This window comes from Grammomys surdaster, unplaced genomic scaffold, assembly GCF_004785775.1.
Source record: "Grammomys surdaster isolate TR1022 unplaced genomic scaffold, NIH_TR_1.0 100, whole genome shotgun sequence".
Classification (NCBI taxonomy): Eukaryota; Metazoa; Chordata; class Mammalia; order Rodentia; family Muridae; genus Grammomys; species Grammomys surdaster.
Genome location: NW_021604579.1, coordinates 16105629 through 16133035, shown reverse-complemented (window position 1 = coordinate 16133035; position 27407 = coordinate 16105629). Strand labels below are relative to the sequence as shown.

Below are 27407 nucleotides of genomic sequence, written 5' to 3'. Positions count from 1 at the left end.
CCTACACAATAAGGCGCCTGTCTCACAGCTGGGCTCCTACGTAGATGGCCACCCACAGGAGCAATGACTGGGGCTGCCTTCCTCTCTTTGGCACCTTTCCCCCCACTCCACCCTCCCTCTGCCAAACCTCCCCCCGCCCCCCGCCAGTCCTTAAAATTTTCTTTCACTGTCTTCACCAGGTTATCATTGAGAAAAAAGGATCTTTTCAATTCAAAACTTTTCAATTAAAAAACTTTCAATTATTTTAATGATATTTTTAATCATATAGAATCACTGCTAACAAATCCAGATTAGTTTAAAAGTAACTCTTTCACATGCCCGATGATAGTCCTTTATTTTTTTAGAAACATAATGCTACCAAGATCCTTCCAGTTCACCCTTCTATGTGAGGTCACTAAGAGCTCAGGACAGTGCCTGGAGATCTTTGCACAAGCCTTAAGCTCATCTTTTGATAAAGAATAGAAAACAAGGACATGTTCTCATCACTTTAGAAAGAGTGGCTCAGAAACTAAAAAAACAAAAAAGAACTTATCTGACAAAATTTAATTTCAAATATTTGCTAAGTAGCCTCTCACTATTAAAAGAAGTCTGTGTTAGATTTTGGTGCATGACAAACATCACACACAGCCTTATCATTTGTAATTCTGGGAACATAAAAATTAAATTTAAAAAAACACAGATTTCTTTTTTAAAAAGAAAAAATATTCTAGAAAAATGGTAATAAGTCATTTTTAAAGTAATAGCTCTTCTCTTTCTAAAACCTAAATGTAATTTTTCAGTAGTGCTGGTAGATCTCGTGTTGGACAGACCCAGCTTTAGGGAGGTATGGTGAAGTTTGTGTTCTAAGGGTTCATTCACAAACTTTGTTTGTCTGTGTTGAAAAGGGAATTTGGCCATTTCCTCTGGGGACATTATTTCTAGGTAGTCTCTAACAGGGCTTTCTTGTGAGGACAGATTATTAAAGAAAAATAGGATATGTGTACAGGAGACACGGGAACACATTTATCTTTGAAATAGCACCTTCCAATTTGTGGATTCTCCACTGCATTTGATGAAGTAAATAAATTCATTCCCTTCCAACTCTGTAAGTCCTTGGTCCCTGGTTTCATTCTGGATCCATTTTACCTTCATATTGAGACAACTAACTGGGTAAATCAACAGGAAGGCTCCAAGAGTCTCAGGCTATGGAGGTCTGAGTTACAACTAATCCAGTGGTTTATTCTTGCACACAGAAGCATCACCATTTCCCTCTCTGCTTACCTCAGCAATACAGAAAGAGCTTTATTTTCCGAGAGGAGCTAGTTGCTAGTAGATACTGTGCTCAAACTGTAGGAGGCTGCCCTGGAATCTACCACACAATCTTGAGAGGTTGGGGCAGAGAGGTGGGTTGGAAGTCTTATGTCTCATTCCTGTTTCACAGAAGAGAACTGTGGTGACGTCACAAGACTAGACATAGACTGAGAATCAGTGTTGATGCTTGATTGCTGTGTCACCACTACCTATAGCTTGCCAGAAGCAACTCTTATGTGGGAATCAGATACTGAAAACCCACCTATTCTGAGTTCCTCAACTGTCCATCCACTGACACCTCAACATATCAAATTCCAGTCCTTGGCTTGTCCAGGCACCAGGGCCAGCCTTACCTTTACTAATCAGACTTTGTCTTGCTAGAAGGCAACGTTCGCCTTTCTTAGTCTTTCAGAGCCCCAAACAAGTGGGCCCTTCATAAGTATTTTTTGATGAGAGCAATGATTGCCTTAGTCAGTGTGGTGGGGCCCTCCCTTGCTGAGGAAAACCAGCGGTGGTTGCTAAGCAACATTTAAAAGGTCTAGATTGGTTTCTGATCCTGGATGACCTTCATTTGTATACTCTGTCATGTGTATTTTATGGTTACCTTAGGATGACTTTGGAAAACTTTGATTTTGGTATGCATTGGCCTGCCCTTAGTAAAAGGATCATAGGAGAATTCATTTAGGCACGGAAAGAAGGGAGATGGTATTCCTCTGTTTATTTGCATGAGTACACTGACCCCTTCTGTAAAGACACAGGAGGTGTATAGTTTACTTAGCCCCATGGCTAAAAACCACGATCCTTTACCACACAGACTAATGGACCACGAATCCCAACAGGGTCCTATGACAAAGAGAAGCTATATGGAGGAAGGGAAAGGAAAGAAGGATCTTGCCGTATATGATTCAGTTTTTTGGCCTGTTCTCATCTCTTGAACAGAGCAGCCAACTAAACCACTAAAGAGTCCTCCTTACCCTCTTCAGACTGTTAATTGAGGATTAATCAATGTATCCTGATAGATCTAGCACATCTACTAGAAGGAAAGTTGATTAAAACCCTAAGAGGACTTTTTGTTTGCTCTTTTGCTTGCTTTTCCCCCAACCGCTGTGCCCAGCCATTTCAGGTGTCCCTTTGGTGTTTGTTGAAAGCATGACAGAATAGTTTGATTGAGGTAGGACAATCCTAATGGACTCCAAAATGTTTGCAAGTATTTCAGAGATACCAAAGGAACCAAAATACCTGGCTATTATATTTGGCTAAATCTTGTGCAGGGAAGTGGGGTGACGGTGGGGATTTGTGAGAGAACTAGAAACAAGATCATCAGTCTCTAAGACTTTATGTAAGATATTTTTACTACACTTTGAAATTTGTTACTTTGCCAAAAGCCACCAGACCAATCAGCACTTATAATGCAGTCTTTTTTAGCTTCCCAGTCTTCAGTAAGTGCTGTCTTGGAGAGGCCATCATGACAGGGTTATATCTTAACATATAACTAGGAATTTATGCAATTCACCTGGAGTTCAAAGTTGCACTGAGGTTCAATATGTAGTTTACAAAGCAGAAATGATTGACCCAGAGATGTCAGGTTACTCTTGAAAATATACACACATACACAAGCAGGGCTACCCAGAAAGAGAGTGGTTGTGTCTCTGAGAACAGTGTGTGGTACCGTGAGCCAACAGGCAGAGACTTAGGTTTGGTCTGGCTTCACCTCAAAAGGCTTCTCTCTGGGGAAGCAATGGTTTGACCTGAGTCTTAGATGCCTGAAGTGAAGCTATTGTCAGATGCAGGATGCTCATTTGGAAAGGGAATGCCTCACAGGAAAGAGAGCCAATTACAAGTTCAGGCTGTTGCCATGGTGCTTTACTGATCCTTCAACATGCAATACAGGAACTCCCAGGAAGGCTAGGAATAGGATGTAGGGGAGATGGGGAGAAATTAAGCCAGCTTGGGCAAGGCATCCATCCCACTGCCTGTACTGTAATGCTGACAAGAAGGGGCCGGCAAAGGAGCCAGGAAAAGAATGTCATTTTCAGCATGTCCTGGGTTGCTAAAATGAAACTAAAATAATTTAACTCTGAGACATTTCTAACATGAATTATAAGATGTACCAGTGGTAAAATATCAAATAAACATAACGCCAGATAATCGTTCCTCATGCAGCAAACGCTGTCTCAGATTCCCTAGTGTACTCGGGACCCTACAGGAAAGGTTATGAATTTAATCCATTTGCTGAATATGATGTAATAAGCATATTAATGAACTGACTGAGTGCAGAAAATTGCACACTGCATATGAAGTACTTTTTGAACCAAATAAATTAATTCCATCCCCATTCATTCCACCGAGAAAAGAGGTTAAATGCATCAGCACCCAGTTGGTGGGCAAATAATGTTCCAAACGCTGGTTTAAAAGAAATCCTCCTATACTGGAAGCCAAGTCAGAAAGCAGCCACAGCTCTAACCTTTTCCAATGTTAAAAAAAAAAAAAAGAAGAAGAAAAAACTCAGCATCAATTAATCAAATGTACCATCACTTGGAAGCAATTAGAAGAACTGAGCGCTGTGTCAGGCTGCATCTGCAGAGCGCTGTCTGCAGAGGAAGAGAGGGTTAAAGAACACCTAAACAGGAACGGGGGAGGGTAGGACCTCAGGTTTACTTAAATATTCATGGGGCTTCCTCCATTTTAATCTTCTCCTTTTAAAAAGATGGCTGTTTCCCAGTCAGACAGCTCCTGGGGGAAAGAGATTCCCTGCTCCCTGGCAGAGTTGGACTAATCTAGGGTGGAAACCCCTCCGGGCACCAGGACTGTTCGTAACTGATGGAGTGCTTCAAGCCGGCCAGCTGAATACATTTGGACAGGCTCTCGCTCCTCCTTCATACAATTCCTGGTTTCATTACTCTCTTCTGCCTGGAAATAAGCAGGGAGCGCGTAGGCGTCTTCCAAGGATGGAGTGTGAATGAAGATGAGCTTGCCTTTATTAGGAAATACCGCCCATCTGGAAGGCTTTGTCTTTTCTAAGTTTTGGTTCTTTAACCACTGGAACTGCAGCGGTTTCCTGATCCCCTGGAGATCGCTCTCATAGAACTGAATTCTTTCAAAGGGATTTGTGGATTGTGGCAAGAAGAGCTTCCAAAATGCCTGAGGCAAACTATTTGTTATCTGTTTCTTGGGGTTATATCAAGGTGGGTCAATTTGACTGTGTTATGTGTCTTTGATAGGATGTGATGTTTTTATGTCCCTCTGTATTTCATGGGGTAGACGGCATTGAGCAGTGGTTAAATTTGTATATACGTTTAACCCACTGGGACTTCTTATAATGAAATAAGACATGTTTTATTGTATTGTATTTTAATGTACTGTAATGTGTTTCAAAATTCTGGTTCTTCTCAACTCTGTTTTAAAAGGATGCTTTCTGCCTCTCTTTTCATTTTATCTTAAACTTTTCAATTAATCTGTTCTCACTGAATATGTTATCACTCCAAACTATATTTTTGGACATATTTCCAGTTTCTTAACTCAAGTGACATTATTTTAACCTTTATTAAAATTTCTTTTCCTGAGTTTGCAACTTCAAAAGCAATCAGAAAACAATTTTAAGAAATTTTAAGAACTTCTATTTTTTTTTCTACAGCGACATTGCAATGCTATCAAATTGAGAGGACATTGTGATTTCTATTACAGCTCTCATTAACCTAATGAAATTGGCTGATCCAGTCTCTCGGTTCCTAGAAAGTCAAGTTGAAATACAGCAATTGTTTGCTCTTTCTTAGACACTTAATGCATTTTCTTTTCTTTATAAACAGTTCAAAAGGATGCTGAACCGGGAGCTGACACACCTCTCAGAGATGAGCAGATCAGGGAACCAGGTGTCTGAATACATTTCAAACACGTTCTTAGGTAAGATGTTAACAGGAAAACCCACTGAGCTTCTGCAGGGTGAATTTTTACAGTCTACCAAGGGCATCCCTGTGAATTTGGAGTGAGATTGAGCACAGAAAAAAACATCCATCCAAGATAAAAGCTAAAACCTCTCGCTATAGGAAAACAGTAAGCGAGAAGATATTTCTGAAATGAAAATACCCTCTAAAAAGAGCAGGATATGATGGATTGCTTGCATTTACATGGTTTCATATTACTGAACCTGTCTCACAGAGACCTCCCAAGCAGCTGAAGGTCCAATACCCTACCCAGCAACTCCTCTACCAGTATCAAAAAAAAAATCATCTAGTAACTGGGCTCTAAGACAAAAATCTTTCCTTTTAGGTATTTTGTAAGGGTCGTGCCACCTCTACATGTAGAGTCCAGGAGAACATATTCTGGAAATAATTTGACTGTTGCTTTGGTGGGTTATCTCTAAAGGATGAATACATGTGTGTTCCAGGGGTTGGGTTCCTGTCTAAGAGGCCTTGTCTTCTCTAAGCAGTACCAACTGTCTTCTTTTTCTGTTTTTTTTCTTGCTCTCTAAAATTATGTAGATGGTACTTAACACAGAGCACTGGCCATGGGTTTGCAGGGGTGGTCCTCAGTTATTCCCAGGGTCTTGTTTGACAACTTAGAAATTTCTTAAATTTTCTTAAGGGGAACTTTTCTATTATGAGCCTATTCTGCCTGTTTTAATGAGACCTGCAGAATTGGTGTATATGTACCTCAAAATGCATGGGAAGCCCCAACATTTGGATTCTTCTCGTTTGAACTGTTCTTGTTTATGCAGCTCCATATTTCTTTCCAAGGAAGTGACCCATCCTTACAGATGAGCACCAGGGCTTTCCTTTTTGGCACAGCCCCTTAGTAAAGGAGCATTTGCCTTGGTGTCTTATGGAGCACAGTCGGCCTGCAGCTATGTTTTAAAAATCAGTCCTCTATCTTTCCCTTCAAAGCAGTTCCTCCTAACAGGCTAGCTTTCTCAGCAGCCGCCCATGCAATAATGCTCAGTGCAGCATTACAGTACAGCCCTTGGTCATCCAGCAGATCAGCAAACTGCAGATTAGCAGGCAGAGACCATTCTCCCTGCTCTTGACACACGTGTGAGTGTCCTCCAGCACCTGCTATTCCCAGCTGCAGTTGCAACAATGTTTCCCAGAGAACAAAGGAGAAGAATTTTTACACATACTAGTCGTCCAGTGGTGGCTGGAATATAAACAAAGAGAAGGCATAATCACCAATCCTTTTCGTCTCTTGCCTTTCCCCATTATCTCTGAACACAGGACTCTTCCGCACACTGTGTCAGATACATGCCTTGGTTCATTTGATTATTTTTCATAAGCTGACAACTGTTTTCAGGACACTTGACAGGAACTGACAACAGGAGTGAAATCAGCACTAACTTCCCTCAGTATTAGCATTGGAAGGGTGGTGTGTGTATAGATGTGTGTATATGACCTTAAATGTGTACATGGCATACGTAAACAGGCTAGATCGGGAAATGAGAAGGTTCTAAACACAGAAAAAAAAGAAGCAAGCACACAAGAGGCACCAAGTGCTTTATCTGAAATATAGGAACCTTGGGAGAGATGGGGCCCTTCAGTTCTGACATCTGTGAGACTCATTCTGTGAGTCTGTCACAGTTGCTCAGCAGCTTCCCTAAGATACCCTTGACCCCTCTGTAATAAGCAGACAGTCAGAGCTGGCTTCTGAACTACAAATGCAGAGCAGGGGACTCTTAGCTCTGTCTTAGGTGGAAAGGGGTTTCCCTGGAGGACCTCAAGGCCTCCTCATAAACTGTCATATCTGTAGTGAACGTTTAGGGCCTCGTGACACAATTTCCTCATTATAAAAGAATCAGAACTGAAGTTGAGACAATCTAGAGTCACTTGACTAATATTTTTCTAAGCCAGAATGATTAACCATTTGGATTTTTAGAAATAAATACCACATACCATCCTTATTGAAAGCCGTAAGAGTATAAGGAGCAGAATCCCCTTTAAGGGTATGATGTGGATACTATTTTGGAAATTTTTTTCTGGAGGAAATCAGGATGGTTGGAAATGAAAAGGAAGGGTTAATAATTTCTTGGTATATAAAAGACTTTGTTCTGAAAATAACAGTCATTGCAGAACATAAGAAGATGACAATCTCAGTTGACATTATACTTAAAAACAATATCTCAGCCAGAGTGGAAGAGTGTTAAAACCTGTCCTAGAGAAAGAAAGGGTATCTCCTAACCCTGTCATCTGTGAAACTTGTGGGTTTTCCCATCTGAAAGGACTATGTTTAGGTGGGACACAGAGAGCCAGGCAATAAGCCATGGACCAGGCTAGGCACTTACTAATGCTATTATATGGTAGTGGGTTTCATGTTGCTGGGAAAAGTGGACTTTGGAGTACTCAGTCTCAGGAGAAGTAAAAAGGGTGTAGGTGCAGACCACAAATATAAAACAAGCTTTTTAAGTGTTATATTAAAAGCTAGTCAGTATTTTCACAGATAAAGAATTTTTTTAAATATACTCAACATCCTACCTCTAAAGCTAGAATTTTTAAGGTTTGAATGAAAGAGACTTAGAATTGTCACAATCACAAGATCTAGTAACCAAAACCCTTCCAATTGTGCCACTAACAGTGTTTGATTAAGACCAGTTCTCATATATGCTTTTTTGATTGTTTACCTGCTTGCTTTGAAGTAGCCCATGGTGTCAGTGTCTCCACCATATTCTGACAACTAGAAATACTAACCTACTGAGGATTTTTTTTTTGCTTTTTTTTTTTTTTGAGTCTGTGATTCAGGTTGTTTCCATAGGAATCTGGTAAGCTAACTGCTTACCAGAGGAAATTCCAAGTAGGGAAGCCTTGTGCTTGTTCCATCGATTGCGAAGGGGAACACCCATGAATGTCGCCAATACCCCGGCGTATGATGCTCTTCTTCATTGCTGTGTTCCAGGCACAGCAGTTGTTCTGCTCAATTACTCACTGGTGCAGGAAACCTTTAATTAAACCAAACCAGAAAAGCTGCTGGTCCCACCAGAGAGACTTAAATCTGCAGAGGCACTGCGGAATCCAACCAAGCTTTTACACCAAATGTGAAGAGCAGTTGTTGGGAAAAGCAAGGGCTTTCATTCTAGCAGAAAGTGGTAGTTATTAGCCATGAAGTGACAGAAGGAAAGGGAATTTCAAAATTAAATAACATATACTTTGCATGCCAGAGACTGGAGAAAGATTTTTAACAGGAATACTAAGGCCTGAATCCGGGCTATTAAATCACTAGGCAAAAAGTAATTGCAGAATAAATATCTGTTAACTAGGTAGTCCTTTTGAGTTGGGGCAAATGGCTGACTTCATCTGAGAAATGAGTGTAGGATTGTTATTTTTTCCCAAATCTAGTCCTGATCATCCAGACTGCAGGGAGAATTTAGATAGATAGATAGATAGATAGATAGATAGATAGATAGATAGATAGATAGATAGAAATAGATATTTAGATAGATAGATAGATAGACAGATAGATTTAGATAGATATTTATTTAGATAGATAGATAGATAGATAGATAGATAGATAGATAGATAGATAGATAGATTTGGGTGTGGCCCATACATTTGTGTTTTTTTTTTTAAATTTCTCAGTGCCATTTGACACCAAATACTTTTCAAAACCTTTAAATTAGTTGAAGTGACTAAAATTCTCTAATTAAAAGTGATAGACTTGTGAGTTCCTAAAGCCCTTTCAGGGGTCCTGGGGACAGAAAGTGCTAGACTCCCCCAACAGCCAGGTGATAGGCTAAGCATGAAGCTGGCCCTGTCTTGCTGTACTTGCTTTGCTTCGATGGAATGTCTCCAGGGCTTGTGAGCAGGCAGATGTCCCCGAGGAGGACACATGAGTATGCCATCGTCTGCAGGAGTCTGAAAGCAAATCAGCTCTGTCTCAGCATGTCATCTGGAAGCATGCCATTCTCAAATGGGGATGTTGTTGCTGCACTGATTTTCACTGTGACAAGCAAAGAAAAATGAGGGCACTTCTGAGAGACACATTAACTATTTCAGCCATGGGTGTCATTTAGTCCAAGGAAGGATTGGGTCAGCAATGAACCCAATCACTACCTTTGTGCCCCCACAGGTGCCCCTGTAGCAAGACAGAGGTAATACACCATCACAAGCACTCAGAATTCCCTGCAAAGGGAAATACAATTTTTGGTAGTTAATAGGTGATAGTAATATACAGGAAAGATTTTACATGCATCTAGATATTCATTTAAACTAATACTAGCTCTGCTGTTACCTTGTAAATTTAAAAGAAAACTAACTGAGATTATCAATAGTTAATAACCACAAACATATTAGGAACTAAAATGCCTATTACGAATAAGAGGCCTTATTATTTATTAGAAAATTAATAAGCACAAAACATGAAGAAAATCAAATTATAATCTTCCCCTAAACCTCAAATGGTAATGAACCAAAGCTTTAAAATAATTATTTGAAGGTTATGAAACCATTTACTTTTCTAACATATATTCTTATTTAAACTGAGCCTAATCAAATTCATATGAATTTTTACATAAAAAGGAATAAAAATATATTAAAATGAGCATAACATAGTTTGCTTTTGTTAAACTGGCCCTGTCTTTTACAATGAACTTTTTCTTTCTGTTTGCTTTAAGATGAGTCCCATGTAGCCTAGGCTACCCTCAAATTCATTATGTAGGTCTGTGAACCTTTGTCCTCCTGCCCCTGCCTCCCCAGTATGGGACCACAGACCCTATGTCACTGTGTCCACTAATGAACATTGTATACACAAAAATATGTCACTCACTTTAACAAAAAATTTCTATATAAATATAGATACTCCACTTTGAATATATGACTGCAATTCTGATTACACTGAAAATAGAAGATGGGGATTGGGTTTTACCTCTGCCATTTCTTATTTCTGTTACTTGCTCCTCTGGGCCTCAGTTTACTTTGGCAGTAACATGGAACAATCCATGTCTCCCACCTGCTTCACAGGCCCATCTGCAGATCCAGCGAGGTCATGCTACAAGAGTTCTTTATGAAATTTAAACTCCATTACACAGGGTTCAAGTTGTTCTGAATACTATTGCATGCACATTGGCACACATGTGCTCAAAAGCATGTTCACTGTTCTGTTGCAGACAAGCAGAACGATGTGGAAATCCCATCTCCCACGCAGAAGGACAGGGAGAAGAAGAAGAAGCAGCAGCTCATGACCCAGATCAGTGGAGTGAAGAAGCTGATGCACAGTTCAAGCCTGAACAACACAAGCATCTCACGCTTCGGAGTCAACACGGAAAATGAGGATCATCTAGCCAAGGTGAGTGTGAGCTGGGCAAATGTGTGTGCAGCTCTCCACTGCACACTCTTACACACACACATACACACACACTCACAAATGCACATACACACATACATACACTCACATATGCACACACATTCACACACATGGACATACACACACAGACTCACACACATGCACACACTCACACACAGGTATACACACACTCACACACATACACACACACACAAGCACATAAACATACACACTCACACACATGCACACATTCACACACACACACTCACACACAAGCACATATACACACAGGCACACACACAGGTGCACACACACTCACACACAGGCACACACACTTACACACAGGTGCACACATGAGTACACACATACACACCATCCAAGATTTAGAAAAGAAGAGGGATCACATTTGCTTTGCCAATGAGTTTTATGACGCAGAAGCTGATGTAGCCTCTTTGTTAACTGCTGGAGCATCTGACCAAAGTCCTTCTATACCAAAAGACTGTTCCTTTGTCCTGAATATAGGCTCAGTTCTCAGTATAGGCAGAGTTCCTTATGGATAGAACATCCTGCTGGGGAGGATACAGAGAAAGCTGGCAGGCTGGGCTGCATTATCCCAGAAGACAAAAGGGGGAAAGTATGCTGGGCACCAGGGAGAAAGTCTGCCTGATTGGCAGGGGTAGGGATAACATGAAGAGCCTGTGACAATGCTGACCACTAAGCCCAAACCCAGTAGTGGAGGAAAGGACTGAAAAGGTTCATTACTCCTGTAGGAGGCTCCACAGACACTGGCTGCTAAGGTCCTTGCAGCCTGGTCAAAGATGAAGCAAGATTCCTTGGAGCAAAACTTCTTCCATGAGGCCTTCTGAAAACTACCATCAGAGAAAAGCTAATTAAACACTGAGCCAAGCCTCTGGCCAGTTATTCAAATTGAAATGTTACTCCTCTCAGCAGACGATTTTTGGAATAATCCCACAGCAAAGGCCTGAATGATGTTCCTTCCAGGTCTGTGGGCCCATCGACTCTAAGCTATTACCCACACCAGGCAGTCTTCAGCAGCTGTTGCTGATGGGCCAGCGCGAGTAGCGAGAAAGAGACAGGGAAACAGGACCAGAAGCCTGTGCTCATTTGAGCTGTCTTTGAAAGCAGCATCAGGTGAAGATGGGGGTTTGTCAACTATAGGTTAGAAACTCAAGTTATAAATGCAAACATACTTGGCTGTTTATAACAAAAGAATGTGCAGAAACCTGTAGTTATCACAAAGAGGATATCCAGCCAGCCCACCATTCTTGGATTCTTAGGCAACTGGAACTTAAACAAATGCATGAAAAGACTCAGCAGCTAATTTCTCCCAAATAAAATCTTATAAAATATTTTACAACATTAAAAATACTATCATTCTTAAATTGCTCTCATTTTGATTTGTAGGAGCTGGAAGACCTGAACAAATGGGGCCTTAATATCTTCAATGTGGCTGGGTACTCACATAATCGGCCCCTCACATGCATCATGTATGCCATATTCCAGGTGAGACAAACCGAGTAAACACCAACTATCTGGGAACAGACCTCTTTATGTTTTACACTCTGTGTTACTTTTATGACGATTTTTTCTCCAGTTTTGGATATCTACTTATTCATGCCCTAATCCATTTTCCTAAATAGGAAAGAGACCTTCTAAAGACGTTTAAAATCTCATCTGACACCTTTGTAACCTACATGATGACTTTAGAAGACCATTACCATTCTGATGTGGCATATCACAACAGCCTGCATGCTGCTGACGTGGCCCAGTCAACTCATGTTCTCCTTTCTACCCCAGCCCTGGATGTGAGTAGTTGTAGTCAGTTTTGCCTACCTACCCCCCCAACCTCCTATTTTTTTTAAAGTATCATAAATGCACAATACCTTTATAGAAATAATGCAATTGAATGGCCCTGGATACTTGAACTACTTATTCAGTAGCTATGGCATTCAGCAATTTGGGTTGCTTATGAAAATAGATTACCCTTCTGCTTTCCTCATTTTCCAGTATCAGTGTAATGTTTCTTTTTTCATCTTTGCCATCTGAAAGTTATTTAATTATTAGACAATGAATTAGACCCATGATTTATTTTCATCATATTCCTAGTAAGGGATACACAGTATCTCAAGGCATCTTCTTTAGTGTCTGTCATACAGTACATATACACTGTATGTAATCATCTGAATTGCCCAATATGTACTCATTCCAGGCCCTGAGGAGGGTATAATGTATATATTATATGAAATGTTCTGTGTAGTTTCTGTTAGGGATAAACATCTATAGACGTATTTTCCTAGAAATTCAAAGTAACTGAAAATCAAGAGCAGACAGGTTAATAAATAAGAAAAACTGAACCAAAACACTAAGAAAAGCTGCTCCTTAAAACCTTTGTGGAGATGTCTATGACTCTTTCCCTTATAGTTCAAGGTTTCTCATGAGCTACCATAATTAGTAATATGTCCAGCCATGCCACCACTGAACAGATGGCAATAGTAAGTAACTAGGTACACCCAAAGTGTTCTGCCTGCTGCCAGAAAAGACTGGCCAGGCCTTATCCAGCCATGTTGGAAAATCCAGTTTGGGAGTTAGAAAAAGACTAAGTTCTTTGCTTGACTTTCATATGATCTGAGACAAGCTGTCTAAGACAGCTTGCTAAACTGAGATGGAGGTAGGGGTATTTAATCCCCCTAAGGGAAAAAGCTGTATTGCATTTACATCCATAAAATCAGGTAATAGTACTCATCTAGGGTTGTACATAACTATTGTTTGGTTCTAAGTTGGCTATGACTGTTACAGACTTAGAAAAGGTAGTGTAGAATGCTTGATATGTAATAGGATTGGTCTTTCAGGGAAGAGGTAGACAGTCAGTTAACATTTGAATGAACAGAAGAGTTATGTCTTCATCCTTAAGAATCAGCAGTATTGTGTGCCTAACAAGAATAAGGTTGAAATCACTGTACATGGGGGAGGAAGAGGGCAGAGAAGGAGGTCTTCATGACAGTGTGAGGGAGTGAAGCAGTATGACATTAGGCTTTGTTAGAAATGTTCTCAACTCTAGCCTACAGTAAACATGCAGTGGGTATGCGGATGAATTACTAAATATATGACAGCCTGTGACCTCACTATAAAATAAACTTTGGCAAACATTTTATCATTTGCCTCCCAAGGATGGAGTTTAGCCTTTTCCATCCCTCATTGCTTAGCCTGCCTGTGTATGAAGGTTACTATCTGCTATGTTCCCAGAGCATTCTGACTTGCTTCTTTGGCTGACACAGGCTGCATTATATAAGCATTATACTGCCATAAATCCAAGACACGAACTACAGGCATCCACACATACCAGCAACATTGTGCTAATGACTTACCCAAACCTCAGCCTATGGACTCAATAAGAGATGAACTCTGGCCATCATCCTTCTCACATTAGAGATTTTATGGTGACAAACAGAGTCTTATGCTTGATTCAATCCACATCCCAAGCTCTCATAAAAATCAAGAGTGCCTCTCCCAACAAGACTAAAATGTGGTACTTGAAAGAGATGAAACTGAAGAGTGAGACAGGTGCATTGGATGTGGAGTTAATGGGCTCCTTTGAACCCACAGGCTGTCTTCACAGACCTGGAAATCCTGGCTGCCATTTTTGCAGCTGCCATCCATGATGTCGATCATCCTGGAGTCTCCAATCAGTTTCTCATCAATACAAGTGAGTTCACCACTGCACAGTTATTCCACATTATTCTGTGATTCACTGCAGCCTTTTCCTCCTAACGTTTTCATTATGGGTAATAACAAGGGCAGTAATGAGGTAATTCTTTCATTCCATGGAAATTGCTCAGGCCTTTCCTGGATACTGTGTCCAGCTTGTCAACACAATGTTTGAGGTGCATGGAGAACTTGGAGAGGGTCAGGGGCAAGCCATAAAAACAAAGCCCCAAAGTTTGGAAAAAATACAATATGGAAAAAAAAAGAATAAAAGATTTGTAGTGGCCTGGCAAGACTAGGAAAGCTTGGGTATGTATTAGTGACTCTCAGTCTTTTGTGAAGCTAACATACATAACATAGTAAACCATGAATGTCCCTCTATCCTAGATGATAAGCAGAGGCGCTAGGCCTGAGCATTCCTCGAGGGACACTGGAGTAGATACCTACAGTTCAATAGCAAGGGTCATTAAAGGTCTACACATTTTCTTTCAACTGCCTGGCTTTGACTACAGACTGTGGAGAAGCAAGGGAAGAATCTAGTTTGACCAACCTCAGGATCTGAAGCTATCCCCAGGGCTTTATCTACTCAAACTATTTGATTTTCATGTTACTCATAATTCATTCTTTGTCTCCGTTAGTGCTCCATCTCTATGTACATTTTCTTATGATAATATTGGTTGTCTCATTATGATCCTGAATGACATCTAGTACTGGCAGTTTTATAAAAGTACTGTCTGAGTTTCCTGCTAGAAGAGGCCTTCTGCTGTTTGTCCTTGTCTTTATCTTCAAAATACTGCGTATCCTAAGCTTGGGCAACACTGGTTTTCTTCTTTCAATTTTAATATCTTGTTCTTGTCTTTTAAAAACATCATCAACATAAACTTTGGGTACCTGCCTCTTTGCATGGGTCGGTTTAGTCAGTTTAACTTTCTGATAGTTTGTATCTCAAGGGAAATATAGCTACTTACAGTACTGAGACATATAAAGCATGTTTATAAATCTGTGCCCTTGACTACAAGGTTATCAGAACAAGAGGGCTTAAATTACTTCAGAGAAAGCTATGGCAAGAGAGAGAGAGAGAGAGAGAGAGAGAGAGAGAGAGAGAGAGAGAACACTATTGTATAGTAGTCACATACATCAGTTGGTTGCTACTCTCAGTTAAGATAAAACATATCTTAATGAATTTAATGACCATACACTTGGGTAGAAAGCTGTGTCAGACAAAATAAAGATAAAGCAGAGTGGAGTTGTAGTTTGGGTGCCTAGCTATTGCAATTTCTGGTATAGAATACCGGAGAAAGGAAAATCTAATATCAACATTGTTTTAAAAAATATTCATGCTCAGCTGTCATATTTATAGAAACCTCCAAAAGCTACATTATTGAGTTAAAATAAAATTTTATGCCAACACATCATCCTTTTTGAAGATCTAAACTCACAATTGTCAGAGTTTGGGAATCGTATATGAAAGCAAGCATAGTTTGAAAATCTTAATACATTTGATAACGCATCTGTGTTTTCATTTCATTCCTTTTTCAAAACACAAAATTCATGAATACTTAAAGGAAATTGTAAGCTGAGATGAAAATATAGTTTATCTAATGTTAAATTCTTCATCTCATATGAAAGAGAAAAATCATATTGTAATATCTCCGGGAATTATCTTTTGCTCTGCTTCCCTAGTATGTAATGGCCTATGGATGATGGCTTTTGAAATAATTTAAAAAGAGCTAGATCAAATTTCACATTGAAGCGATGCCAGTGTCTGCATTATACAATTTTATTACTTTCTTATGGTCATCATTTTTTTTTATTAGATTCTGAACTTGCTTTGATGTATAATGATGAATCTGTGCTGGAAAACCATCACCTCGCTGTGGGATTCAAACTGCTACAAGAGGAACACTGCGACATCTTCCAGAATCTTACCAAGAAGCAACGTCAGACACTTAGGAAAATGGTGATTGACATGGTAAGATGCCAGCCTGCATCCCTCACCTACATTTGCCATTTTCTCGTATAGACTGACTTGATTGAGAGTTTTAATTCTGTCTTTCCCCAAGGTCTTAGCAACGGATATGTCCAAACACATGAGCCTCCTGGCAGATCTTAAAACAATGGTAGAAACCAAGAAGGTGACTAGCTCCGGTGTTCTCCTCCTGGACAACTATACTGACCGGATACAGGTATCTGATGTTTAACACAAAGCCAAACTAAACAAAAGCAAGCAGTATTTAGAAAACAAAAATAGAAATTTGGTTAGTTGCATGACCTAGGTTACTACTAAACCATTGGACATATTTTTAAAACAAGTTAAGAAAATAGAGTTTATCATTTCATTTATGAAGTAAGCAATCCTACATTCATTGAATTGCTTAGTTCGAAAATAAAGTTGCAATGTCTATTTGTAATAGGTTGTATATGAATATTGGTCCTCAAAGCTCACATTTGCATACAAATCCCACCAACTGCAACTTTGCTAGGTCTGATTTTGCTAAACAAATTGCCATTAGCTGTTCTTTTTCCACCCATGGAAAATCTAGAAGTAATTACCTTGAGTCATTTTTTGCATTCTTTACAAACTATGGGAAGAAATGTTAGCAGAATTTGACTTTTAATACCCCCTCCAATTTTTAAATTCAAAAACCATTAGTCTAGGAAAATATACACACTTCCTTTTTGAAGCTCTAATGGTAAATAACCAACCCTGGCCAGCACGTTCTTTTGATGGGTGTATCGTAATTATTTTCGACTAAAATGTGCTTGGTACGGAGTGTACTGGGATGAGAAGGATAAGATGTTCTGGTGGCATTTATGCTTAGTTTTATGGGATTTTCCAAAATTTGATCATTTCAGGTTCTTCGAAACATGGTACACTGTGCAGACCTGAGCAATCCTACCAAGTCCTTAGAATTGTATCGGCAATGGACTGATCGTATCATGGAGGAGTTTTTCCAGCAGGGAGACAAAGAACGGGAAAGGGGAATGGAGATTAGCCCAATGTGTGATAAGCACACAGCTTCTGTGGAAAAATCCCAGGTATCTACACTGAGATATTTTTTCAATGTTTTTTTATGAGCTTTACCAATAGTAGAACTGGAGAGTTCCTTTCTGTTAGTCTCTCTCTCTCTCTCTCTCTCTCTCTCTCTCTCTCTCTCTCTCTCTCTGTGTGTGTGTGTGTGTGTGTGTATGTGTGTGTGTTTTATCCATGTGAATATCTGTGATAAAGAAGCAACCATAAATTTCATTCCATCATATTTATCTTTCCTTTGCTTTCTCCATGCTTGGTCTCTCAGCAGGGGCATTAAGCAAAGTTTTCAGTTGTCTAATACCTTATCAGATTTGGTAGACACATGAGCACCTGTACCCTCCATCCCCCTGCCTAGATTTCTCCTCATCCTTTCTCCATCCAAGAGCTCAACTTCTTATCTGTGCTCTCCACATATATGTTGCTCTCCTCAGTTAAGCACGATGTCACCATTACCAAAGATGAGAAAAAGACCTATCTTTTCAATGTGGCCAAAATATCTTCCCAGTGTAAGGCAAAACAAGCATGCAAGCAAACAAACAAACAGCTGTCCTCTTGGTCTAGTTTGCCAACTTCTTAGTGACCCAGTTGTCCTCTCTGTCATGTGGACAGGTCTCCCCAAGTGCCATGATGTCTTCATCCATACTGCTGTTTAGTTCATGGGCTCTGCTAAACATCGGATGCTTGATCTGGAAAGGAAGCTTCGAACTAGAAATTCTTAGTATTTGAGGTTTTCTCATCCCAAGTCCCAGGGAATAAACAACTACCAATGATCTTCCATGAAAGGCTGAAGTATTTCTTACTAAAAGCAAAGCAAGTGAAGAAATTAAATGACAATGCTGTGTTATGTTACACATGTTTGTCTGTTGCTATGAGCTTCTTTCTAGTCCATGGAAAGCACTTTTTAAATGGCCTCTAAAATCCTTTAAACCGTATATAGAGATAAAGAGAAAAAAGTGAGTGGGTGGGAACAAAGTAATATCTGAATCATCCTGCCAAATTCTTGTAACTAGCACAGATCATAGCTGTCCTGTCTTTCATGAGTCTTCCTCATTAAGTTGGAAAAGAACCATTAAAAGGTATAATATGTACATGCATAGGCACAGAACCTACACACACACATAATCACATACACACATGCACATGCACACATGGTGGGAGGTAGGGCAGAATCTCACACATGACCAATGTATATAACTTGACCACATGTATATAATTTGAATATATTAAATGACTGGCCATATACCAGAATATTGACAGAGAAAGGGAAACATAATGTCCCCAAAAGACCCTACCTCACCTCCACTTTGATCCCAACTCAACATCTCTCCCTCCAGCCCCACCCATAGTCTGACAGGGGAATTCCATTCCCTCATTCACTGGTGCCTATTCTCTTTACCTGCCCCAATCCCCAATGTTTCCTGTTTGTCTGACAATGAGAAGGTCAGTTTAAGGCCACTTAGCCAGCTCCTGCAGGATGCATAGCCCTTGTGTAAACCACAACAGCGTCACAGCCTTGATTTATGTTCTTGCACACAGGCAAAAGGAACTGCTTACTTGTTTTATTTTCCTTCTTTCTCTTGATGGAAATGACTGCATGCACTATGGATCCTAAACAATAGCAGCAGTATCCATACTGTAGAGATTTGTTTGTGTAGGGTTTGAATTGTTTTCAAGTATTTTATTATTATTTTAAATAGTTTCCAACAAGGCAAAGGCTTGGGAAGTTCCAGAAGAGTGGATGGCCAGCTCCTGTCATCTTGGCACGGTGACATATTTAATAGTTATCAGGGAGAGAATATTGAACCAGAACACTTCAGACTTGGGGCTTCCTTCAGAGAATGACTCACAGAATCCAAGTAGTGACAAAATTATTCCCAGTTACTTCCAGACCTAGCTGGCAGATGTGAAAGGAAATACTTGCAGTGAGATGAACACAGGCTTTGGAGCCAGACAAAGCAGAGACTAAGGCCCATGTCTACCACTTCCAAGCTAACCTCTGTACCATGTTTGGTCTCCATGATCCTCAGATTCCTCCTTTGTAAACAGCAGGCAAAAATTCTTTGCAAGATTGAGAGGTATCTGCACATATTATATATTGTCCAGGGCCTACCATTTAGCAACCGATCAAATAAACAAATCTCTTACTATTGGTCTCCTTGTATCCCCTTCTCTCTTTAGATAGAAACCAAGACAGGATGCTTGGTTTTCAAGGGCCCATGCAGTAACAGATGTGTGGTCCTCTTTTCCTTCAGGTTGGTTTCATTGACTACATAGTCCATCCACTGTGGGAGACCTGGGCAGACCTGGTTCAGCCTGATGCTCAAGACATTCTGGATACACTAGAAGATAACAGGAACTGGTACCAGAGTATGATACCCCAGAGTCCCTCCCCACCACTGGATGAGAGAAGCAGGGACTGCCAAGGTCTTATGGAGAAGTTTCAGTTTGAACTCACCCTTGAAGAAGAGGATTCTGAAGGACCGGAAAAGGAGGGAGAAGGCCACAACTATTTCAGCAGCACAAAGACACTTTGTGTGATCGATCCAGAGAACAGGGATTCCCTGGAAGAGACTGACATAGACATTGCAACAGAAGACAAGTCTCCGATCGACACATAATCTCCCTGTGTGGAGATGAACATTCCACCCTTGACAAGCATGCCAGCTGAGTGGTAGGGCCAACCTACCATGGCCAAGGCCTGCACAGAACAAAGGCCACCTGGCCTTTCCAGTTACTTGAGTTTGGAGCCAGAATGCAAGGCCATGAAGCAAATAGCAGTTCCGTGCTGCCTTGCCTTGCCTGCAAGCTTGGCGGTGACCCGCAGCTGTATGTGGTAGTAGAGGCCAGTTCCCATCACAGCTAAATGGCTTGAAAACAGAGGAGACAAAGCTGAGAGATTGCTCTGCACTAGGTGTTGGGAAGCTGTCCTGACAGGTGACTGAACTCACTAACTTCATCTATAAATCTCACTCATCCCGTTGTCTGCCAACCTGTGTGCCTTTTTTGTAAAATGTTTTCGTGTCTTTGAAATGCCTGTTGAATATCTAGAGTTTAGTACCAACTTCTACAAACTTTTTTGAGTCTTTCTGGAAAAAAGAAAAAGAAAGAGAGCAGTTTCCCCCTCTTTCTTGGGCAATATCTTTGGCTTTCCTCCAGTTAACTTTTGCAAATAGACAGGACAGATGCAGTTCTAACCACAGGCTACTTCCTTCTTTTTGTCTAATATGACTCCTTAGTGGCCCCTGCATCTTAGCTGTTTGCCTGCTTTGAGCACTTGTTCCCCCCACCCCCCACGGGAAGTGTCTCTGCTTTGCTTTAAACTCATGCTCAACAAACCAGGTCTGTGGAAGAAGCTGTGCTGTTTGCCATCAGTCTATGGAGTGCTCCGTCACACAAGGCCATGTGTGTGGCTGCCTCCCAGCCTCCAGGCCATTGGGAGCTGCACACCACCTGCCAGCCCTCCTTTCTCACCCCTCCTTCACTCAAATACTGTTTTCAATTTAATGCTGCCGTCTTTGTCTTGTACTGCCCCCTGCACTAACACTTCCCTCTCTTCCTGTTTATAACCATGTATTTATTACATAATGTACATATTGTAATGTTTTGTAAGTTATTAATTTATATATCTAACATTGCCTGCCAATGGTGGTGTTAAATTTGTGTAGAAAACTCTGCCTAAGAGTTGCAACCTTTTCTTGTAATGTTTTGTATTGTGTATTATATATCCCAAACATTGCTTAAAAGAGACATGAAGCCCCATTAAGCAGTTAAGGGCAGGAATGGCCGTTGTTCCAAGGGTCTGCTGCCCTTTATTTGTCTGAGTCCCTAATTGTGCCCAACCCTTTGATGAGCTGGTTTTGCAAACAGGTTTATCATATTAGATACTAAATGGTTTATACTGAAGTTTTATTTTGTATAGTTTGATAGGGGCTAGGAGCACTGGGATGTCATTTTTTACCCGTGTTCTATCCAAGTCTCTTGGATGCAGGAGTTGGGTTGTCACTGGGCTCTGCTCTAATTGTGGCTTTGGTTCTAAAACAACAACAACAACACTACATTTGATCACAGATGATACTGAGTATTCCCAAACTACTGACTTGGAAGAGCTAGTCTCCATACTGCTCACAAGCAGAGGAGCCATGTTCAAATTCATCAAAGGCAACAAGAAGACAATGTGAATTTTTATCGTAGAATGTGAACTGATGTCATAAATTACGCAAATGTGAAGCTTCTGATAACACTTGTTAGGCCTCTTCCTGGTGTCAGTTTCAGTTTGTAAAATATGTGTCATGCTTCAGTTCAGCATTGTGACAAAAGTTAAAGAAAATGGCACAAAATGTGCATGACCAATGAGTTTGTACATCTGTAACACTGCGTTATTCCAGGTGGACGTTATATTGTTTTCAAAAGTTTCTCACAATGTATGTTATAATATTATTACTATTATATATTGTGCTCAAATGCATTCTTAAGAAACTTTTATATGAGCTGAATAAACAAAAGCATGAATAAATTAGATTGTAGCCCCATTCATTTCGTGGTCAATATATTAAAGCAAGTTGTCTTTCTTCCTCTTCTTCACCATACTTCACAAAAAAGCAAGCTACTTTGTTCATCCAAATCACAGCTGAACTTTCAGATTCTCTGTGTCTAAAAAGTCCCATGGCTCAGAACATTTTATTTTCTTCTCAGCAGATTATTCACACAGCTCACTGATACAGGAAAGAGGGTGGTGAAGACTAACAAACAAAACCACTTTGTTCATCTTGAACCATTTCCTTCTACCTCTTTAGAATTCTGAAGAGTTTAATCTCTTAGGTAAATAAAAGGCATCTTCAGCCGGGCTGTGTCAGCTACCACAGTGACTCACAGAATCATAGTACATTAGCTCAATGTAGATAAACCTGTTGATTCATTTGACACACGAGGAATCTGAGGTCTAAAAGAGTCACCTAGACCACAACCCTCAGAGCACGTAGAAATACTCATGAACACCCCAGCAATCTTCCTATGCCTTTGCTGGTAGGTTATGTTATTCTAGAAAGGACTGTTTAAATGTTATCAATTCTTAAAGTCATCATTTTAAAATAAATCATCCTGAGTGCATGCGTGCATGCGTAGGAGATGACAAATACTCAGTGAGTAGCTCTTACTAACTTAGCCACAGAGAAGTAAATGGCCTGTGGCCAGGAAAGAGCCTACTCTAGATGAATTCCTCACTAAGAGGAAATTGCTGAATTTCTTTAGAAAATCAAAAGCTTGCCTTTGGTTGTGGGTGTAGGAATTGAGACTGGGTCCTTTAATATGAGCAACAATTGTGCTAATCTGCTGAGAGATCTCTCTGGTCCCTTCTCACTCTAATGAGAAGGCTCCATATGACCTCCTATGAGGAATGCTCTCTGGGCATGACTCTCAAGCCCTAAAGAGTTAGGTGCTTTCACATGCTTCTCTACTTTAGCACTTCTTGTACTGTCACTAATTTTTTTCTTGCACATCTAATTTTCCACATCTTCCAGTGCACGAGATGCAATGTGTCTTAGCATAGCACCTAAAAGAATGTTAGGGGCCTGTTTGGACTCAGAAAACTGTACTCCAAAGTGAAGGCCTGAGAAACAATCTTCCTATCTGAGCTTAGTTTACCACTTCATGTTCCGAATACCTCTTCTTATTCCAGGCATCTCGGAAACTGGAATTCCTTTTGCCACAGTGGGCCTTGAAAACCAGAATACCTTTTCCTAAAGCCAGCCATAAAAATAAATATATCACTCTGCTGTTCATTACTGGTTGTAGCAATCTGTAAAAACATTCTTTTGTCTACCTTGCTTGACTGTAGGATAGATGACCTCCAGATAGGAACCTAGATTCAGAAAAAAAGGAATCGTGCAGACTGGCTGAAGAAGAACCCTAGCAGACTGGGCTTCTTCTGATCAGTTATTATTAACTCATACCATTGGTGAGATGGTATCAGTTATGACCTTTGATAATGGACAGGAAAGAGTTCATCCCCATTGCTGACTCTGTTGACCTAGTCTATGTTCATTGATATAATCTACGCTAGTTGATGAGGACCCATGAGAATTGGTAGAGAAGCGCTTCAGTACCCATGCTCTACTCTACTGTATCTTCTGTGAAGGTACATAGTTGATGGAGGAGGACACTTTACTCAGTACAAAGAAGCTAAGGCCTTCCCTAAGAACGTGTTTACCTGTCAGATGATTTGAACAAAGCAAATTGTGTTTGGAGAGCACCTCTGTTGTATAAGTGATTTCCTGTCTACAGATGCAGGATTTCCCAGATACGAAAAGGATTTGCCAATAATTTTTTAAAATTATAATTAGGGAGCTCTGAGAATGAGAGAGAATACATTATAAGCTATAACCCTATGAGTGTTTGGTAGGCAAACAGTACCTTACTCTCTAAAGCCAAGCAATAGAGATTGCCAAACATGACATCAGCCACATGGCATATTCTGAACAGATTATAAACATGTAGTTTGGGAGGAAGGTAGCTAACAGAAGTTTGAATGCAATATGTTCTCTTATATGTTAAGTTAGTAGATAGCACCAAGGAGTGGGTGCTCTAGATATGGTATAACTGCATTTCAGCAAAGTATTTCCTAATATGCTATTGACCAAATTAGCCTAGTGATTGTATACCTGGTTTAACTTACATTTCCCTCTATTCTCTTACCTGTAGAGCATTTCTTAAGAGATCATTGCTGGTCTGGAAGACAGAGGTATCAACAACTCCATTTCTTGCCCTATCCTGAACATCATTTTTAATCTCAATGTATATGGCAATATTAACTTAACTGTTAAAGATACAACTCGAAAGTGCCAAGGAGGGTGTGATATCTGGATTCTCAGAATCACAATCCAAAATAATTTTTAGGCTAAAATAAATAACAATTTGTAGTATGAAGATTTTTTTATGTATGTTATCTTATTTAGCCATGATAATATGCTATTAATATTAGTTTTTCTTTATGCATGCTTGGAATATGTCAGCAGCTTTGCTAAATTAAACCATCATCCTAAATAATCTTTGCTATAGACTGCATGGTTCGTTTTATAGAAAAGAAAACTGAATACCTACCAGGTAAGGACCTTTCCTAAGCTCACAAAGGTGATACTAGAGCAAAAATTCATTTTGGATTTTTAGATGAAATGTAGCAAGGAAGAATAAATTTTGCAACAAGGTTCAGAAACTCAGTTGCAGAAGGATAGAGAAGATTTAGTCCACGGGACAAGGCATGGAAAGCTGTTTGTCTGTGTGTCACCTTGTGAATCATGCAGATGAGTCATCAAGCTCCCCCAAATGAACACAGTCTCTGCCTTGAGACAGTGCTAGCAACAAAGATGGACAAGAGTTACACTACTATTCTTCAATGAACAAACTACACTCTTGGGTCTGGAACTCTGATGCTATCTGTGTAGATAAGCCTAGGATGACTTGATCAGAATTGTCAAGGTAAGTCACATGAAAAATGGTTGCAAAAACTGCTGCATAGAAAACATGCTACCTCTCCTTACTTGAAATTGACATTCACTCCTGCACACAGTGAACCAGACATCATTCTATCACTTGATTCTCTTGATAATTACATGACAAAGACGTTACTAACTCTTGTTTCACTGCTGAGGCTACTGAGGCACAAAATTTTACAGCAGTTCCCAAAGACTTAGGCAAACATTGAGAGTCTAGCTCTTATTTTCAGCTTGCTCAAAATTGGAATAGGACTTACATACTGTGGTGCTTAGTTTTACTTGTCAACTTGACACATGTAGAATCACATGGGAAGAGAGCCTCCTCGGTGAGAGATTGTCTAGATCAGGTCGGCATGTGTATATGTCTCGATTACTTTAATTGATGTGGGAAAGTGGAGGTAACCAGTCCTTTGATTTGGATCCCAAACAATATGAAAAGAGGGAAACGGATGTAATACAAGCATACATGCATGCACTTTCCTTTTGCTCTTGACTGTAGATGCAACTAGCTATCTCAAGGTCTTGCCATCTTGATTTCCCCATGGTGAAGACTGTAACTTGGAATCTTTTGCCAATTAAATCTTTTTCCCCCTTAGTTGTCTTTGTCAGAGTACCTTATCAGCAGGAGACATTAAACTAGGATACATACATGATGGCTCATAGCTGTCTGTATCTTCAATCCCAGACTACCTGATGCCTGCCCTCTTCTTGCCTCTGTGGGCATCAGATATGCATCTAGAGCACAGACATACATGTAGACAAAACACCCATACTCATAAAGTTTAAATAAATAAGTTTTAATACGAGAAGTAATTAAGTGAGAAGTCAGTGGGAAAAGCAAAACTAAAATAGAACCAAACTCATGCTGAAAAACCATCACACAGAGCACGATATGCTGAAGTCATGGGGTTCACTGTGACTTCTGATGGCTTCAGGTTCACATGCCTAGGAGACAGAGTCAGTGGATCACTGCTCTATCCCTATATTACTGTCACCTGGGGAGAATTAAAAGTCTTGTGTGCAGGCATCTAGGAAAAGCCAATTCAGTCAGGGCTCTGGAGGAGAATGGAACCCAAACAGCATTTAAAATGTACATTTTCCATGCTAAGGACACTTCAGTAGAAAAGAGAACAGAGAGTGTTTCTGGGCATAATTATCAGCTATACTTTTATACAAACTTTTGTAACCAACTCAGTTTTGACATTGTATCAGATGATAATGTCCAGTCAGTCACAACCATCAGTAACACTAGTTCTTGAAAATCTGAAGTTCTCTTCTGGCCTCCTCCACACCATTAGATGCTGATACAATTGAGGAGACAGATAGTAGTACCATTTTTAAAAGTTAATAGGTTCTTAGGCTTTGATACAAGTTCTATGAAGGAGAAGCAACCTTGGTCAGCCTGTATAAAAAGGGGAAAAAAGAAACATTTTATGGCTAAAAAAACTCAGCTGATAGCTAAAGTCCTGTAGTGGGAGGCAGCACAGCTCCAAGGATGAGAAGAAAGAGGCCTTGTGTGACTTACAATGTAGAGCAGTAAACAATGTTGCTTTGTGAGGTATCACCAATCAACCTCATGGCACATGATAAGACTTTAAACACAGTGGGACTCCATCAACATTGCTAAGTAGAGAAGTATTATAAGCACACTTTCATTTGGAATGACTCTCCTAATTATAATATGCAGACACATTTGGAGAGGATAATAAAGAATGTGGAAGATGAGATTATAAGTCATAACCAAACTGTGACAAAATGGTAACTTAGACCAGGAAGAGGCTGTGGAGATAAAGAGAAATGAATGCATATGGTGTTATGTAGGAACTGCCTTTGCAAGTCTTGGGGATGGGCTAAGTTAAGAGAGAAAAGACTTGAGAATAAATGTCAGATTTTTTGACTTAGAAAAGGTGATAACATCATTCTCAGAAACAAGAAATACAAGGGAAGTTTCAATTTGCAGAAAGGGGTGTGTGTGTGTGTGTGTGTGTGTGTGTGTGTGTGTTTAATTTGGGGCTATATTTGTGACAGGGAGTGGTTTGTGTGGATGAGGTAACTGAAGCAGTCTGAACACAAAGAATTCCAGTCTAGAATTTATCATACATGCATTTGCAAAAATATATATGTATATACACACACACATACACACACACACACACACACACAGACACACACACATTACCTGAAGCCACTGGCTATCCAAATGGAGGAGTCTGTAATGGGGAAAAGGGGTAGGGGTAGGGAATAGGAATGAACAATGAATTTTACTAGTATTTTGTGAACAGATGCATCATTGAAGTCTGCTAATTTCTACCCATGCTACAACCCTTATGTCATATGAGAGCCTCTGATTTCCTCTCCTCCAAAAAGAGGTGGATGTTCTACTAGTGTGCTTCAAGTGTGCCTTTCTGCAGCACTTCTTGTAACTTTACAAAGTATCCTTGGGTGATATCCTAGGGAGAGAGAATACAGTAAGAAGAGGGGTAAGGGACAGGGCTAATTTTTGAGGTACTCTGTAATCTGTAATATAATGTTTAATACAAAGGGATATACCTGCAACAGAGAGAGAAACTGTACTGCTGGGAAATTTACATGAGAACTTTGTGTCTGAGGAGGCTGGG

The 27407-nt window shown here is 40.1% G+C and overlaps 1 protein-coding gene across 2 annotated transcripts in view; it reads left to right on the top strand.

The window, feature by feature from the left end:
- Positions 1-21818, top strand: part of Pde4b (phosphodiesterase 4B) — a 428051-nt gene extending 406233 nt beyond the window's left edge. For both annotated transcript variants that reach the window (XM_028784635.1, XM_028784642.1), the window contains 9 exons: positions 5097-5190; positions 10373-10551; positions 11974-12072; positions 12210-12374; positions 14173-14272; positions 16089-16243; positions 16335-16457; positions 17128-17310; positions 19555-21818. In XM_028784635.1, the coding sequence (XP_028640468.1) occupies positions 5097-5190; positions 10373-10551; positions 11974-12072; positions 12210-12374; positions 14173-14272; positions 16089-16243; positions 16335-16457; positions 17128-17310; positions 19555-19920 (1464 nt within the window). In that variant the 3' untranslated portion in view covers positions 19921-21818. The remainder of the gene's footprint in view (positions 1-5096; positions 5191-10372; positions 10552-11973; positions 12073-12209; positions 12375-14172; positions 14273-16088; positions 16244-16334; positions 16458-17127; positions 17311-19554) is intronic.
- Positions 21819-27407: the final 5589 nt, after the last annotated feature.